The sequence below is a fragment of the Mesoplodon mirus genome (genome assembly GCF_964341445.2).
Source record: "Mesoplodon mirus genome assembly, chromosome: 14".
Taxonomy (NCBI): domain Eukaryota; kingdom Metazoa; phylum Chordata; class Mammalia; order Artiodactyla; family Ziphiidae; genus Mesoplodon; species Mesoplodon mirus.
In genome coordinates this window covers 45,987,193-46,004,731 of record NC_138990.1, presented here as the reverse complement: position 1 = coordinate 46,004,731, position 17,539 = coordinate 45,987,193, and the positions used below count along the sequence as shown (strand labels likewise).

General features: G+C 52.3%; 3 protein-coding genes across 9 annotated transcripts; 2 read left to right on the top strand and 1 right to left on the bottom strand.

Annotated features, from left to right (window-relative positions):
* The first annotated feature begins 211 nt into the window (after positions 1-211).
* ZNF513 (zinc finger protein 513) lies at positions 212-3,636 on the top strand. Its single transcript, XM_082642355.1, has 4 exons — positions 212-384; positions 635-790; positions 1,782-2,369; positions 2,460-3,636. The coding sequence occupies exons 1-4, from the start codon at positions 330-332 to the stop codon at positions 3,284-3,286; spliced, it is 1,626 nt and encodes a 541-aa protein (XP_082498481.1). The 5' UTR covers positions 212-329; the 3' UTR covers positions 3,287-3,636.
* A 107-nt stretch (positions 3,637-3,743) lies between these two features.
* On the bottom strand, positions 3,744-9,555 carry SNX17 (sorting nexin 17). 2 transcript variants are annotated; one of them, XM_082642356.1, is made up of 15 exons: positions 9,346-9,555; positions 8,778-8,852; positions 7,633-7,750; positions 7,047-7,111; positions 6,656-6,766; positions 6,454-6,544; positions 6,197-6,284; positions 5,879-5,948; positions 5,493-5,585; positions 5,193-5,396; positions 4,929-5,054; positions 4,688-4,765; positions 4,461-4,535; positions 4,328-4,369; positions 3,744-4,235 (listed from the first exon to the last, which is right to left on the bottom strand). In XM_082642356.1, exons 1-15 carry the CDS (start codon positions 9,406-9,408, stop codon positions 4,122-4,124), a joined length of 1,413 nt encoding a protein of 470 aa, XP_082498482.1. In that variant the 5' UTR covers positions 9,409-9,555; the 3' UTR covers positions 3,744-4,121. The 2 variants fall into 2 exon arrangements, with proteins under 2 accessions (XP_082498482.1, XP_082498483.1); XM_082642357.1 differs by lacking the exon at positions 8,778-8,852.
* Positions 9,556-9,697: 142 nt separating this feature from the next.
* Positions 9,698-15,157, top strand: EIF2B4 (eukaryotic translation initiation factor 2B subunit delta). 6 transcript variants are annotated; one of them, XM_082642352.1, is made up of 13 exons: positions 9,698-9,830; positions 10,209-10,252; positions 10,577-10,712; positions 10,913-11,116; positions 11,377-11,459; positions 11,646-11,737; positions 11,974-12,088; positions 12,288-12,364; positions 13,070-13,172; positions 13,412-13,539; positions 13,678-13,855; positions 14,253-14,433; positions 14,918-15,157. In XM_082642352.1, the coding sequence occupies exons 1-13, from the start codon at positions 9,797-9,799 to the stop codon at positions 15,115-15,117; spliced, it is 1,575 nt and encodes a 524-aa protein (XP_082498478.1). In that variant the 5' UTR covers positions 9,698-9,796; the 3' UTR covers positions 15,118-15,157. The 6 variants fall into 6 exon arrangements, with proteins under 6 accessions (XP_082498478.1, XP_082498477.1, XP_082498479.1 ...); XM_082642351.1 differs by having other exon boundaries at positions 10,910-11,116; XM_082642353.1 differs by having other exon boundaries at positions 9,787-9,858; positions 10,910-11,116.
* The last annotated feature ends 2,382 nt before the right edge of the window (positions 15,158-17,539 follow it).

Genomic DNA, 17,539 nt, shown 5'->3' with positions numbered 1-17,539 from the left:
GCTGTGGACGCTTTCGGGGCTTCTGCTTTCCACGGACTACGCGTCCCGTGTGGCTCTGCGACAGCGGAAGCGGAAGCGAGTACGGAGGTACCAGCTGGTCTCCGTAGGGCGGGGGTAGGGGGCTCCATGAATGGACGCGGCGGCGGCGGCGGCGGCGGCGGGAGCGGCCTGAGCTGGGCGCCGGGGCCAGGGCCGGGGGCTGCCCGGGGCCCGCGCCGCTGCATGGGGGCGGCCCGCGGGCCCTGAGAGGAAGGGCGGGCGGGCCGAATTGGGAGGGGCGGGGCCGGGCGGCCGCAGGCCGGAGGCGCGTCGGGCTGGAGCCGGTCACGATGCCCCGAAGGAAGCAAAGCCACCCGCAGCCCGTGAAATGCGAGGGGGTCAAAGGTCAGGGGTCAGGGGCTGCGAGCGGGGAGGAGCGGGGGTGGGGTCAGTGGTGTGGGTTCAGGTCTGGGTGGAGGGGGACTCTTGAGGGATGGGGTGGGCGATCTGGACTCCTAGCTTCCCATCGAGGTACTAACGGAACCCGAGAGGGTCTACGAGTGCGGGAAGTACGGTCTGCGAGGGCTGGCTCCCCGGGTGCGAATGATGGGCCCGGTTCCTGAGGGAGGATCTACAAGCCTCTTCCCCTCTTCAGTGGATACCGAAGACTCCCTCGACGAAGGACCCGGGGCCCTGGTATTGGAGAGTGATTTGCTACTAGGCCAGGATCTGGAGTTTGAGGAAGAAGAGGAAGAGGAGGAAGGTGACGGCAACAGCGACCAGCTCATGGGCTTCGAGAGAGACTCTGAAGGTGGGTTTGGGGGACTTAAGGAAGTGACCGCTGGAACCCCAGCCTTTAGGAGGCGGGTTAGAGTATAGTGCCAGTGAGCAAAAACACCGTTTCCTGCCACTGGGGCTGGTTCAGTTTAGATTTGAGCTAGATTTCTTCATTTGCCTGATGGTCCATCACTTTGTTGAGGTCAAGTTCTGGGACCTGGTTCAAAGGTGGTATGAATAGGACGGTAGAGAAATCATACGGAACAACTGGTTAAAAGTAAATGCCCTTTTAATAACTTCATCCCACTCCCTAGCCCATTCCTTAGATGAGTTTATTTTTAAGAGGTTCTGGGAAGCAACCTCATTCAAGTTAGTACTTACATCTAATCTCCCTTTCACCTGCAGCATACACTCCTCCTGTATGGAGGTATTAGTCTCTGCCCTGAAATATCCTTCCACATTCCTCTTCCCTGTGATCTTAGCATCGCCCCATCCTAGTTTGCTGTACTACCTATCCACTAATGCCACTTCTGAAGGATGATTTTGAGAGTCATTGAGAGAATCCACGTAAAAGAGAACCCATCCTTTAGGCTTAGAAGTGGTATTACATGCGTTACTTTGTTTCCTCTTCCCTCCAAATTTTGCCTCTTGAGATAGTATGGAGGTGATTGTAAAATAAAAACTAAGAGTCCTTACTGATAGAGGCACTAGAAAAAAGTATCAGGCCTCTGCCTTGTGTATTTTTACTTTCTTATCCCAAGAATCAGTTAATTATTTATTGATTCATTTCAGTATGTGGTCCACCGTGAGCCCTTGGTCTTTTTCCATTCACTGGTCCTATGTACAACTCTGTCATCACTAGGTTAGTCCAGACTTGGAGGTAGATGATTTGTGTTGAATTTTTAGGATCATTGAATTGAAGAAAAGGGTGGAGCCCAGCAAGTGGGGAGACCGCAAGTGAGAAAGGGAGTTTGGAGTCTGTTCCTAGCCTGTGTTGATGTCTCTTCTCATGTCTGTCTCACCAGGAGACTCTCTGGGGGCCAGGCCTGGGCTTCCCTATGGGCTGAGCGACGACGAGTCTGGGGGCGGCCGGGCACTAAGTGCGGAGAGTGAAGTTGAGGAGCCAGCCAGGGGTCCAGGGGAGGCCAGGGGTGAGAGGCCAGGCCCAGCCTGCCAGCTGTGTGGGGGGCCCACAGGTGAGGGGCCGTGTTGTGGGGCAGGAGGGCCGGGTGGGGGGCCCCCGCTGCCCCCACGGCTACTATACTCATGCCGCCTCTGCGCCTTCGTGTCCCACTACTCGAGCCACCTGAAGCGGCACATGCAGACACACAGCGGGGAGAAGCCGTTCCGCTGTGGCCGCTGCCCCTACGCCTCAGCCCAGCTCGTCAACCTGACGCGACATACTCGCACCCACACTGGCGAGAAGCCCTACCGCTGTCCCCACTGCCCCTTTGCCTGCAGCAGCCTGGGCAACCTGAGGCGGCATCAGCGCACCCATGCGGGGCCCCCCACTCCTCCCTGCCCGACCTGTGGCTTCCGCTGCTGTGCTCCACGTCCTGCCCGGCCTCCCAGTCCCACAGAGCAGGAGGGGGCAGTGCCCCGGCGACCTGAAGGTAAAAAGCCAGGGACCAAAGAACCTGGGACGTGGGTGGGTGGCCTTAGGGGTACTTGGATGCATAGCCCAGGTCTCACTGTCTCCACAGATGCCCTGCTGCTTCCAGATTTGAGCCTCCATGTGCCACCAGGTGGTGCCAGTTTCCTGCCGGACTGTGGGCAGCTGAGGGGAGAAGGGGAAGGCCTATGTGGGACTGGATCAGAACCACTGCCAGAGCTGCTGTTCCCTTGGACCTGCCGGAACTGTGGACAAGAGCTGGAAGAGGGGGAGGGTAGTCGGCTGGGAGCCGCCACGTGTGGGCGCTGCATGCGAGGAGAGGCTGGAAGTGGCGCCAGTGGCGGACCCCAGGGCCCCAGTGACAAAGGCTTTGCCTGTAGCCTCTGCCCCTTTGCCACTCACTATCCCAACCACTTGGCTCGGCACATGAAGACGCACAGTGGTGAGAAGCCCTTCCGCTGTGCCCGCTGTCCTTACGCCTCTGCTCACCTGGATAACCTGAAACGGCACCAGCGCGTCCACACAGGAGAGAAGCCCTACAAGTGCCCCCTCTGCCCCTATGCCTGTGGCAACCTGGCTAACCTCAAGCGTCACGGTCGAATCCACTCTGGGGACAAACCTTTCCGGTGCAGTCTTTGCACCTACAGCTGCAACCAGAGCATGAACCTCAAACGCCACATGCTGCGGCACACAGGCGAGAAGCCCTTCCGCTGTGCCACCTGCGCCTATACCACGGGCCACTGGGACAACTACAAACGCCACCAGAAGGTGCACGGCCACGGTGGGGCAGGAGGGCCGGGCCTCTCTGCCTCTGAGGGCTGGGCGCCACCTCACAGTCCCCCCTCTGTTTTGAGCTCTCGGGGCCCAGCAGCCCTGGGTGCCACTGGTAGCCGAGCTCTCCACACAGACTCGCCCTGAACTAGGTCCTTCTCCCCTAGGGCTCTAAGAATTAGCCCTGACCCTCCTGTATGTTTTATACAGATGGACCAGAAGCCACCTTTACCGTCCTCCCCCGCTGGCCAGGGGCTCCACACAGACTAACCTAGGCACTATACGGACCAGTCCAAACCCCATGGGCGGGAGGCCCATATGGACCAGGGGGGCCTTGCCTTGACTGATGCGACTTCATAAGCTCAGTGAGAAGGGCCCTGTATCCACCTCCACTGCTCCCAGGGGCGGTGGATGAACTGGCTGGGGGACTGTCCAGCCTCGCACCTGTTTATTTTAACTTATTTCAGTGCTTTATAATAAAGGAAACACTAACAAAGCCACGTCTATGCTGAGTTGGCGGTGGCAAGCACGGCTTGGCCTCGCCCGTAGCACAGCAGTCCGTGCTGTGACGGGGGGAGCAGGGGCAGTGAGAGGGAACCAGAGGTAGGCAGCAGTCAGGCTGAGTTTAATGACGGGGAGCTGGGCCAGACCATACACAGACCTCTGCCCATCCCCTTGGCTCGTGGCCCCGAGAAGCCAGAAGCAGCCTGGGGGGAGTTGTGGTTCCTGCCCAGGCAGGTAGCCATGGTCCCGTGGACTTTGTGCAAAATACTAAATGCTAATTTGGCATTGAAGGCCAGCTCTGAGCGATCCTTTGTATAGCCAGCCCTGGGGAGGGGAAGGGAAGGCAGGTTAGGAGGCCCCTGGCCGAGGAGAAAAGGGGACAATACGAAGAAAAATACCCCAGTTTGGGGGATACAGGCACAGGGCAAGTTTCTGAACACTCCTCCAGGGTAGAGGGCAGACATCCGAGCTCTGGAGATCACAGATCCTCATCTCCAATGCCCTCAAAGGCGAAATTGCCGTGGACATCACTGGCACTGGCATCTGTACTGGGAGTGCCAATCCCCCGCAAGCTCACGGCACTCAGCTTGCTCTGTAATAAAGGCAGAGTTGGGGTCAGAGGGCTCAAGCCTCCCTAAGGTCCCCTACAAATACCAACCTCACCAACCCTCGTGGGAAACTCACTGAGAGTTTGACCATGGACTCCCGGCTGGCATCAGGTGACTCCTGGGGAGGAGGAGGCAGAGGCATCAGAGACCTCACTGGGGAGGTGACACAAGGCCTGGGGGCTGGGGACTGACCAGGGAGTAGTACTTACAAGCAGCGGTGGGGACTTCACTGCTTGCTGGCTGTCTGAGCGTCTCAGGGTGCCCCCCACCCGCCGGCGTAGCATCTGGGGATGGAGACATGAGGTGCTGATAAGGGCTGATCACTCCCTTTGGAATCCCAATCCCTTCCCCTCCCTCTCAGGAGAGGCATCACACCTAGGACAAACGGCAGGGAGAGCACAACCACTCGGCTGCTTGGTGTGTGCTTGCTGCTTACCTTCCTGATACTGCCGCCGGATTTCTTCACCATCAGTTCATCTACCATGGACTGCAAGCAGATGCTCATCATGATAGCCTGAGGGCAAGGAGAGAGCTCAGCCTGACTGGGTGGTCATCCTGAGCCCAGCACCCCTAAGACAAGGGCTCCCACTCACATGGAGTCCTGGAAGCCCTAGACTTGGGTATCTAAGAGAGACGGTGCAATGGGCTCCAGAGGAGGCCTGAGGGTGGGCTCACACCTGGGGGCTGGTGATGGTGACCCACTGTAGCCGGTCCTTGCTCATGAGGTATTCAAAAGCCAGTTCCAGGCGCACCTCACCCCGGCCGCGACCTGGGCTGCTTGTGCCTCCACTGGGCAGTGGCACCTGGGAGAGGAAGGGTAAGAATTAGGCTGAGCTCATTCTGACCGATGTGCCACTCCCTGACCCACTCCAGCCCATTCCCGAAGCTCAAGGCTTGCCGGGCCTCCATCCCAAAGGCCTCCCCCTCCTACCCCAACTCACAGAGGAGGTGACCCGCCAGCACCGCATGCGGGTGACCCGGAAGGAGCCTTCACGGAGTTGCTGGCCAGGCAGGCGGAGCTGGAGGCTGAGCTCACTGTTGCCTGCGCTCACCACCACTGGACAGTCCTTCTCCGGGAAGTCAGCCACACAGGCATCAAAGCGCAAGTAGCCATAGTGCCGCAGCGTCTGGGCCAGCCGCAGGAACTGAAACCCAGTCAGCACGCGGGACGGGTCAGGAGGGGAAGTGGGACAGCCCAGAGGAAGCAACCCCTTGGAGGCAGACAGGGAGGCAGGGCTCACCTCCTTCTTGGAGACCTTCTCTTGCAGTGATTTGAGCTGCCGGTGCTGCTCCTTGGTGACTAGGATCCACCCACGCTCAATGTCTGATACTGTCTACAGCGGAGACAAGGGGTGGGGTGTTCGGGGCTCCCATTCAGAGACCCAGAGTGTCCAGTTACCTCTGTCCAGCCTGACCCCTAGCCCCACATTTGAGCAAGCTCTTCGCAGTTGAGTCCTTGACCATATCAGCTTACAAAGCAGGGAGAGTAGAGGTTGTGCCGGATGCCCTGAGAGTATTCTAGAAACTTCCCCATGAACTGGCAGTAAAGATACGAAAGGAGTTTTCTTGGCAGAGGGACACCAGAGCCATTTTCAGGGGAAGGGTTCTGAGGCAGCTCCAAGCTCACCTGAGCATAAAGCAGGTTCAGGCCAACCCGGTTCTCCATGACATCGTCATCATAGGCAGAGTCCCAATAACTGTGAGGCCAAGGGGTGGAAAGGGGTAATGGGGCTAAGCTGGGGGAAGGCAAGAGGCAGAATGGAAAAGGGGCAAAACCGGAGCAATCTGGAACTATGTATGGGGCTAATGGTGATACAGTTGGAGGAAGCTTGGGAGGCCTGGTAGAAACACCCAGCACCACCTCCTTGTCCAGATTATTCTGTCTCAATACGTGGCCCCATAATCCAGTCCAGCACCCTCTCCCTCCTCCAAGCCCAGCCCTGACCTCTTCCTTAGCATAATCTTATACTCTTGACTCCGAAGACTGGCAACAGACACATAAGGCAGCTCAAACTCTTGCAACTTCCGTACAACTATGGGTTTAAAAAAAAAAAAGAAAGAAAAAAATGAAAAAGAAAATGTAATGAAACTCAGGAGAGGGAATTCAAGAGAGAAGCCCTGGGGAAATGCCACATTCTTGGGGGAGACAGGCAAATTCACTAGTGGAAACAGAGGGAAGCTGTAAAGTCCAGACAAACTCACACGAAAAGGCTCCATCCTCTTTTTCTCGAACAAGAAAGAGGCTAAAGTATCCGATCAAGTCATCTGGAAGATCCAGCTTTGCAGCCACAGCCTAGGAATAGGGAAGGAAATACCGCTCATCATGCTGGATGGTTCCAATCACCCCAAGCCTGGGAACCTGGGGTGCAGGGGGAGGAGGGGCAGTGCAGAACAAGGGCCTCACCTCCAGGACATCCTCAGTCTGATCTGAAGTTAGCACATTGACCAGAACTTTCTGCCCGTTGCTAAGTAGCACTTCCAAGGAGACCTCTTCTGTTGGGACCTGCTGTGTCTCCTGGTTGTGAGCATACACGGGAATGGGAGGCGCCTTGTTAACAACATGCCCAGCATCCAGCTCTGACCCTTCCCAACTATGCCGTATTGTAGGTCCCTCTGGTGACTTTATTCTCAGCTGTTTAATTATAGACTGGGTTTCCTTGATTTCACTGGTACAGCAGAAGCCCCATTCCATACAGAAAGGTGCCAGGATGGCTCCTCTGTACCCACCTCATTAAAATGATGTGGCCCTGCAGGAAGGTGCTTCCCTTAAAACTTGGTCCCATCCAAAGCCTTACCTGTTGTGCCCGACGCAGGAAACTATTGAAGGTCTCACTGCTCCCAAGCAAGGGGTCTTGCCGAACTGTGGGGACAAGAGAATGATGTTCTAATAACTTATGATTCCCTCTTGGATCCCCCCAGTTCTCTTTTTGGCAGGCCCCCCAGGTCCCCTTTCCTGGGCTGATGGTGGCTTGTCACATCTCCCAACTGGCCTCACCTCACTCACTGTTTGCATAAATTCTTCACCTGCCCCACCCTTGGCTACCATCTAGTTGAGTCCAGTCTATAGAACTAGGGAAAAATAATGTTCATCTAAAGCACATCAGATACAAATTAAGTTCTCCCCGCCGATCGAAACTGCTTTAAGACTAGTTAGTGCTATATTAGTATTTCTCATAGACGTCAGTGCCCAAATTGCTTTGCTGGCACCTAGATACCAGAGCATCCTTGCATGCTATTTACTTTTGCTAATTAAATAATAGATAAAACAATAGCCTTCCCAGATCCTCAGATTCCTTCAGGACCTTCTACAAAATCAGCTGTTTTGAGTCTCTGTCCACAGTCCTCAACAGAGTCAGCCTAAAGTTCCCTCCAACCACTCACCAGCTTGCATGTACTTCTCTAACTGCTCTCTCCTCTGTTCTACCTCAGCGGGTGTCAGAGAGAAAAGCTTCTTTGGGGGAAATGCAGGAAGCACATTGGCCCCATATTCCTTCCGAAGCTATTTGGAGAAAGAGATACAACTCTTCACATAAACATAGCAAATGAGAAGAGGCAATCCACATTCATAATGTTCTCTTGGGCTCCCCTTCCCTTTCCTTAGTCCCTGCTCCCCTGTCTACCCTGGTCATCCAGGAAATCATTCTTTTGGCAGGGGCAGCATCCCAAGGGAGCCGTTCCTGTCCTAGATATATGTTCTTTCCAATCTTACAGTGTACAAGTCAGTCCCTCCACAGTGTGGGAAGGGTTTGTATAGGGCCAGGGCCTAGGGAGACCCTTGCTTATCTAGCAAAGCTGTGTTCACTGAACCCTCACAGGAAGCAAAGGGCTGTGTAAGGAAAGTTTATGTGCACAGTTAAGTAATAGCTAAATATATTCACGAAGTATTTTAGGACTTAAAGGGACTTTGCAGATCAATGACTCCATTTTTCAGTTGCGGAAGCTGAGGCCCAAAGAAATCAGGTAACTTGCTCAGGGTTGCGCAACTAGTTATCAGTAAAACCAGGACTCTGTACCGAGTTAAATACAGAGCTCAGAATCTGCTGAGGAGAACAGAGAAACGTTACATCGCAGACACATAAGGATAACTGGAACAGCTACGCCCGCTCAGCTGAGTCAAGGAACACAGACAGAAACCGGTGAATGGTTTGTATCAATATGAGCAGGGAAAAGAATTTCAAGTTGCAGCTCAGATGACAGAAGGCAAGTGCTTTGGCAGCTTAGGGGGAAGGGTGGTCGTCTTCTCCATGCACAGGCACAGGCAGTGTACAGGCTGTGTAAGATGGGGACAGAGAAGAAAGGAGGGAGTATGTGAGTATAGGGAGGAGCAGTTACTGGCAGACATTAAGCTTCCTGGGAGTTACCCGGAAATGTAAGACGCTAAGATAAAGCACCAAATCCTTCCCTGTGGCAGTGATTACAGGGGAACTACAGCCTACGGGAAAGCGACGAGGAGGGAAATGGAGACACTGATGCCCAGGCGTAGAAAAGGGCTTGAAGCTGCCTCAAGGCAGGGGTGCTAGTCCCACCTGCTCGTGCAGCCCCAGGAGTTGGCTGTAGCGCACCCGACAGTGCAGGACTCCATTCACGTGAATGTTATAGGCCTGAGGACACAAAAGCAGGCAAGCAGTTTAGGGTCGCGGTCTTGTTTAGGGTCGCTCGCCTCGCTCGCCATTTTGGCGGGGCTTGAGAACCCTGGCCGGAAGTTGCCTGCCACAGCTCCGCCTGAGCAACGCGCCGAGATCTTCCAAAGGTGGCCAGTCGATTTTCCCCAGAGCCAGGTCCCAAACCAGAAGGACCAGTCGGGGGAAACCCGGGCGCTCAGGCTGCAGTCTTCCTCCCCAAGAGGCCAGGGACGCCCACCAGAGTAGCCGCGGCCCAGCCGGGGGAGGCGATGCGGCCGAACAAAGGACCTACAGGAGCTGGGGAGACCTTTGGATGAATCTGAGACGTAATATAAGCTCCCAGCGAGGCCGTCGGGACTCGGCGGCCTGTGACCAGGCCCGAAAGGTGACGGCCGGACTTCGGAGGCCGCTCGGAGAGGTCTCCGGCCCGTTATCCCCGCCCCTGCCCGGCCGGGCTCCGGCCGCTCCTCACCACGTAGGCGGAGCCGCCGCTGTCCCCGCTGCGGGACTCGGTTTCAGGAATGGAAAAGTGCATGTTCCCTGCGGCAGGGCCCGGCCGGGTCCGGACTGTGAGGGCCACAGCGGCTTTGCACGCTCGCCTCCGCTCCTCAGCGCGTCCCCGCCGCCTCGCTCGCCATTTTGCGGGGGGGGGGGCTTGCGATCAGAGGTGGGAAGGGCTGGGGAAGTCCGCTCTGGGGCGCAGCGCCCCCTGCATCCTGGGAACTGTAGTCTAAAGGGCAAGAGCCAACAGCCGGGATTGGGAGCCCAAAGCTGAGACGGCCCTTATCGCGACCCGTAGCCAGGGGCAGAGAGCCCCAGAGCACTTCGGGGCTTGTAGTCCGGTTGGGGCTGCGCGCCGAGGCTGTCGGCCCAGGGGGCGCTGTAGTCCCTGTGACCCAGGCGGGCGGAGCCTAGGACGGAGGATGATGGCTGCCGTGGCCGTGGCTGTTCGCGAGGGTGAGTGAAGGGCCGGGCGCACAAACAGGTACGCAAACGGACGGGCCTCGGACGGCTACTGATGGGCCCTGAGTACCTCTGGGCCCTGTCGTTCGGTTCCCGCGCCACGCCGGACTCTGGTCCGCACTGCCTCGGGCGCACTCCGTGCCGCGTACCGACTTGTTCCTCCGGGAGGTGTGCGTGCTCCCGCCTTCCCCCGCCCCCCTTCCCTTTGATCCTGCCGCGCACTGCGTCCCCCACGCCGATCCCCGGCTCACCTCCCACCTGGTGGCGGACCCGTGGTCATGCAGACCCAGCAGCCAGCAGCGCCGAGTACGTGTCCCCGCAAACCCTCCTGGAGCCTCTCTGGTTCACTTTGTGCCCTGTTTTCTGATGCAGACTCGGGATCTGCGATGAAGGCGGAGCTTGTTCCTCGGCCTGGGGTAAGTACGGATGCCCTCCCTAGCCGCCTGTCAGGCGGTACGCAGGAGGCCGTGTCAACTTCGTTCCGACCCAATCTTCATCCCCGTTTCACTTTATTTCTTGGTAAAGCCGAGAGATTTTACAGAGCTTTTTTTATCCCTAATGGTAATGTGACTGTGACCTGCAGGAGAAACTTCGACCCCTGTGGGCTCTAAGCTCGTAACAGGTACCTGCTGAGACTTAGGAAGGATTAGGGATCCTGTGGGAGACTAGTAAGTATCCAGTAGTGTTTATTCATTTTTGGAATTGTTGGGGAAGATTAGTGTTCTATGTCTGTGTCTTAGGCAGGGGGGAGGGAGATGACCCAAGAAGAAAAGCTGCAGCTTCGGAAGGAAAAGAAACAGCAGAAGAAGAAACGGAAGGAGGAAAAGGGGGCAGAACCAGAAACTGGCTCTGCTGTGTCTGCAGCCCAATGTCAAGGTGCGGGGGCTTTTTTAAAGGGCCGGGGTGTGGAGCTGGTAAAGGGATGTGGTGGGAGAGAAGGGGCGGGGAGACAGGACAAAGTTGGTTTGAACAAGTGAAAAGTGAAAAAGTTTAGATAAACAGGAAAAGAAGCTTTGGTTGGGGCATAGCTATTACCTACCTAGGGCTTGGGCACCTCTTCCTTCTACCTTTAGCAGGCCCAACCAAAGACCTGCCTGGACTGGACAGTCAGTTGGGCAGTGCCAAGGACAAAGTTCCAGCAGGTCGGAGTAAGGCTGAACTTCGAGCTGAAAGGCGGGCCAAGCAGGAGGCTGAGCGGGCCCTGAAGCAGGCAAGAAAAGGGGACCAAGGAGGGCCACCTCCTCAGGCCTACCCCAGCACAGCTGGAGAAACCCCCTCAGGTATCTTCAAGGCCTCTGTTGATTCAAATGCCTATGTTAGCTCAGGCTTCCCCACAGTAAAACAGCTCCCAATTTTCACCTTGGTTTCCAGAGTTCACAATTCTCTCCTTAACCTCATCCTACCCCTGTTTCTTTTTCTACTCTTTTCTCCTGTTTTTTTCCATCTCTCTCTCAAATCTTTCTTGATGTCCCTTATGCCCTGAAAGCAGATTTCTCATTATCACCTACAGTGTCTTGAAAACACGATTGTTATCTTCTAGGAGTGAAGCATCTACCGGAGCATAGTCAGGTGGATGACCCCACGCTTCTGAGGAGGCTTGTTAAAAAACCAGAACGACAGCAGGTAGGAAGTGGGTTTGGTGTGTGGCCAGAAAGAGCCTAGGGAGATGGAATAGAGGGAGAAAACGTGCACGGGGCGAAGGGAGACCCTGGAAAAGGGCGGGTATTGGGCTCACCATCTTCTTCCTTCCCAGCATTATCCCACAGTTTTAAACTCTGGGCTCTTGGTCCTGTTCCCTGTTTTGTCAAGGTTCCTACACGAAAGGATTATGGATCCAAAGTCAGTCTCTTCTCCCACCTACCCCAGTACAGCAGACAAAACTCTCTGACCCAGTTTATGAGGTAGGAGTTTATAAAATTGTCAATAACTTTTAAGCATGAGGAGTTTTAGTAATTCTGTTTTGAAAGTGACTGGAAACTTGAGGTTGGATCTGTGGAAAGAAGCATGAACATAAAGCAGAACTCTAGAGGAAATGGGGGTGTCTGTGCGAGTGAAGGAGGTTCCTTTTCATCAGGGGCAGGTGGGCGGTAGGTGCTCAAGTTCCCTTGCAAAGTGTGTGACACCGCCATCCCATCAGCATCCCATCCTCTGTGATCCACCCAGCCATGGTGCGACTCGGCCTGCAGTACTCCCAGGGCCTGGTCAGTGGCTCCAATGCCCGGTGCATTGCTTTGCTTCGTGCCTTGCAGCAGGTATGTCCCATTTTGTTACCTCTTATGATCCAGCCTCACCTTCGCCAACACTACCCCAGCTTCTCTCACCCAGAGTAATCTCTGGGGGGAAGAGGGAATGACTCCACCCTCAGAAGACTTTCCTCAGAGAAGCTTACCCTATCCCCCTTTCAGAGACTTGTTAGGGCGCATTTTGCTGATCAACCTGTGTACCCTACAGGTGATTCAGGATTACACCACACCTCCCAATGAAGAGCTGTCAAGGGACCTAGTGAATAAACTAAAGCCCTACTTCAGGTAAGGATGACCACTGCACATCCACTCCCACCCCACCTTGCTCAGTCCTTTCCTTGGACCCTTTTTTTTTTTTTTTTTTTTTTTTTCAAAGTGTAAAGGGTTTTTTTTTTTTATTATGTGTAACACAGACAAAATTATTTAAGTCAATAAATTTTTAAGGAATTTCACACGTTCTGATTCTTTCCACTGCCAATCACCTTAGTTCCTCTAAACTCATAATGTTCAAGATAAAATAGCCCTTTCAAAAAGAAGTTATCATGTGAGTCAGCCACAATTCTTTTAGTTAGGCTTCTTTGATCTCCAGTGAAATATGGACACACTTCAAAATTCCCCTCCTGTAATCTTTGGGATCCAATTTCCTCAAGCGATTTACTTGAGGACCATGTTTAGGGTCAGGAGATGGATCTGCCTGGTTCTGAATTTGACACCCTAGAAAAATAGTATTAGTTACTATTGAAGACTATCAAACTGAACAGTATGAGAAACTATAGGAATACTGTATCAGTAGAAATACCAGGTCTAACGTGCACAAAGCCAAGAAAACCAACGATGCCAGATACTGAATTTATATTGCACTTGGACCCCTTTTCTTGCTCGTCTACCTCTATTTTCATTTTTCTGTCTTCTCTTTAAAAAAATGTTTTTAAGTGTGAAAGCTTTGTGAGCTGTGAAGAGTTGCACAGATGCAAGGTGTTGTTTTCGTAGCTTCCTGACTCAGTGCCGCCCCCTGTCAGCGAGCATGTACAACGCCATCAAGTTCCTTAACAAGGAGATCACGGGTGTGAGCAGCTCCAAGCGGGAAGAGGAGGTGATGAGTATGAGGAATGAGCAAGGCATGCACCTGGGGGATAGAGCTGGAAACAAGTTCGGGGCTCCCAGAAGGGGCAACTCTCTGGTCTGCCTGGTCAAGGGTTAAGGAGGTGGTGGGTCTGTCTGACCTGGGCCCCCTTTAGGCTTGTCATTATATGCATATTCAAGCATCCAGCATGATAATCAAAGGGAAAGTTGTGTCCAATTCTTGTTCCATAAGTATCTTGCTCCATTTAGGCCAAGTCAGAACTTCGAGCAGCCATCAATCTATACGTGAAAGAGAAGATTGTGCTTGCAGCTGAGGCAATCTCACGCTTTGCTTATGAGAAGATCAGTAATGGAGATGTGATCCTGGTATATGGATGGTATGGGCCAGACCCTATGACTGAGAAAAACGGGGAGTGAAATGATTTGAAGAAGGAACTGCCCCTTTGCCCTTTTGGAATGAGTTGACTATCAGTCAGTGACATTTATAACTGAATCCTCCTCTCCATTCACTCCAGCTCATCTCTGGTATCACGAATTCTTCAGGAGGCTTGGGCTAAGGGCCGGCGGTTTCGGGTGGTAGTGGTGGACAGCCGGCCACGGCTGGAGGGAAAGCACACGCTACGTTTTCTGGTCCGTGCTGGGGTCCCTGCCTCCTACCTGCTGATTCCTGCAGCTTCCTATGTGCTCCCAGAGGTGAGGGCAGAGGGAAAGGACTCCAAAGTTGGAGTAAAAGGGTATAGTAGTATAGACATAGTTTCGCCTTCCCAACGTTGTGATTGTCTAGAAATACTAGAATTATACAGCTGTGTTTATATTTAGTAGAAGCAGCATCCACAGTATGTTATATAGCATGTCTAGCTATTGCAAGAATCTTATATAAAACTAGTAGCCGCTGAGAGGGAACAGGACAAAAGAGTTTAGTTTTCCTGTGGGTGGTGCAGTGAGTCAATGGTCAGGTGTTTTCCAAGAGCCTTTATTAAGATTTGTTACCCATTGCCTTAATATTGCTGCCCTGGGTAAGAGTTGGGAACCTTATTCTGCATTGGTCACACATGACATTTTTTTTCCTCCTCTCTACTCTCCAAAATAGGTTTCTAAGGTGCTGTTGGGAGCTCATGCACTCCTGGCCAACGGGTCTGTGATGTCACGGGTAGGGACAGCACAGCTGGCCCTGGTGGCACGGGCCCATAATGTGCCAGTGCTGGTCTGCTGTGAAACATACAAGTTTTGTGAGCGTGTGCAGACTGATGCCTTTGTCTCTAATGAGCTAGGTAAGGAGGCCCAGGAGGGCAGGAGAGAAGGTTCCAGGGACCTGAGAAGATTTGGGAGGGAGAGGGGAGGTTGAAGTACAACTTATTTTTTATTTTTATTTTTTTATAAATTTATTTATTTATTTTTGGCTGCGTTGGGCGTTCGTTACTGTGTGCGAGCTTTCTCTAGTTGCAGCGAGTGGGGGTTACTTTTCATTGTGGTGCGCAGGCTTCTCACTGCGGACACGGGCTCTAGGTGTGCGGACTTCAGTAGTTGTGGCTCACGGGCTCTAGAGCGCAGACGCAGTAGTTGTCGCTTGGTTGCTCCACAGCACGTGGGATCTTCCCGGACAAGGGCTCGAACCTGTGTCCCCTGCATTGGCAGGTGGATTCTTTTTTTTGGGGGGCGGTGGGGGGGGAGGTGGATTCTTAACCACTGTGCCACAAGGGAAGCCCACAGCTTATTTTTTTTAAAGTACGTAAAAGGGTACACCTCCCATTGCAGATGACCCTGACGATCTGCTGTGTGAGCGAGGAGAACATGTGGCCCTGGCTGACTGGCAGAACCACTCGTCCCTACGGTTGTTGAATCTGGTCTATGATGTGACCCCCCCAGAACTGGTGGATCTGGTGATCACGGAGCTGGGCATGATCCCTTGCAGTTCTGTACCTGTTGTGCTGCGAGTCAAGAGTAGTGACCAGTGAGTGGGGGAACACAGGGTCAATAAATGACATACTCCCTACACTTAGCAACTCTGCTGCCTTTTATCTCTTTTAGCATTGCCACCGCTTAGGTTAGGAGTCCAGACTCTCCAGCCCCTCTTAGCACCTGCTACCAACCTCCATGCCAGTGCTTTGGGGCCAAAGTGAAGGTCAGTATGGAGACCAGAAACTATCCCAAGTCATCAACCATTTATTGAGCATCTATGTGCCAGACACTGAGCTAGATATGAGGAAAAGTATAATAAGGACAAATAAGAGTCCTATCCTTAGTATTTTAGTATTATTATTACATTAATATTTAAGTTAAACCAATATATTGATATTTATATTAAATAGTTACACAGTATATTAATATTTTGTATCCTTAGTATTGAGTATTTACTGTGTGTCATAAACTGTTGTAGTCCCTTTCTTATCCATTTAGGAAGATTAATACCACTCTATGAAGTGCGATTTTATAGATGAGATAACTGGGGCACAGAGAGGTTAAGTTAGTTGCCCAAGGTAACACTAACTAAACCAGCATGTGATCTCCGGCATTCTGGATCTAGAGACTGTGCCTGTAATTTTCATGCTATCTGCCATTAAGGAGTACTCATCATGATGGAGGAAGACAGATGATATCTACAGTATGAGATACATTCTACTAGTAGTATGAATAGAGTTCATTGGAAGCAACCCAGGATGTTGCCAGGAGATCTAGTGAGGTTGGAGAAGACTTCACAGGTAACATCTGACCTAGTCCTTGAAGGATAAGAAGTTTCCCAGTTGGAAAAGAATGAGAATGCAGATCAACAGAGGAAATAACTTAGACTACAGAATAGGCCTTAAAATGACTGGCCAATTCCAAAGTGTCAAGTAGTGTGGGAAAGCTAGAACCTCGGCTTATGTGGACAATTAGTGATACAGCTGCTAACTTAGGTTGGATTGGGTCCAGATTGTGAGAGTCTAACCGTTGTGGTAAGCCTAAAAAAAATGTTAGAGTCATCCGTTTTGTGTGTGTGTGTGTATGTTTTACTGAAAAATTTCAAGCAGCATAGAAGTACAGTGAACTATACAAAGAATCCCCATCACCAAGTGTAGTAATTATCAAGATTCACCACATACGCTTTCTTTTTGTTTCCCTTTTTTTCCTTGCTGAAGTTGTATTAGAGCAAATCCCAGTCATTATATCGTTTTACTCCTCCAAACGTCAGTATGTCTCTAAAAAATATGGAAGCTTACCATGTCATTACACTTATTAAACTCTTCCTTGGGCTTCCCTGGTGGCGCAGTGGTTGAGAGTCCGCCTGCCGATGCAGGGGACACGGGTTCGTGCCCTGGTCTGGGAAAATCCCACATGCCTCTCGGAGCGGCTGGGCCCGTGAGCCATGGCCGGTGAGCCTGCGCGTCCGGAGCCTGTGCTGCGCAACGGGAGAGGCCACAGCGGTGAAAGGCCCGCGTACCGCAAAAAAAAAAACAAAAACTCTTCCTTATTGTCCAATCCATAATCAAATTTCCTTGATTGTCTCAAAAGCAGCTTTTTATACTGTTGAATCAGGATCCAAACAAATCCATATATTACATGTCGTTATTTTGTCTTAAATTTTTTGTAATCAAAAGCAGTCTCTCCAACCCCTCTTCTTTTCTCATGACATAGACTCGTGCCAGGAACCAGGTTGAGTATGCTTCATACTGCCTTGCCGTCAGGTTGGTCGGTCCATTTTCAGTGATGAATGGGTCCAGGTGTTTTAAAGTTTCCCAACAAACTTTCATTTAGTGGTTTCATCCACTTTTATTGTTGCCTGAATTATTTCATTAGAGGATGCAACATGGTAAATTTTTTCTTCCTAATTACATCATTCCATATGTACTAGCTGATAATCTTCTATAAAGAACTCCCTGTCGTCAGTTACTATTCTGAATTACAATTCATACTGGAAAGGCAAGATACATGTTTAATTCTTTCCTTTTAATTGCCAGTTTTCAGGATTGATCACTGCTTACTTCCAGTGGCATACAATGAGAAGTTGTTGAATTTTTGGCTTTCTCTCTATAAAGATCATGATGAATTCATTTTTTTTTACATATTGAGCATACCACTCAATCATCAAAATTAAGCAGAGGTTCAACAGGGTCAGCTCTGTGCTTTAGAAAGGTAGCTGGTAGAGATTAGAGGCAGAGAACCAGATCAATTAAAAAAAAAGATTGCCTAGGGCTTCCCTGGTGGCGCAGCGGTTGAGAGCCCGCCTGCCGATGTAGGGGACACGGGTTCGTGCCCCAGTCCAGGAGGATTCCACATGCTGCGGAGCGGCTGGGCCCGTGAGCCATGGCCGCTGAGCCTGCGTGTCCGGAGCCTGTGCTCCGCAATGGGAGAGGCCACAGCAGTGAGAGGCCCACGTGCCCACCCCCCAAAAAAATTGCC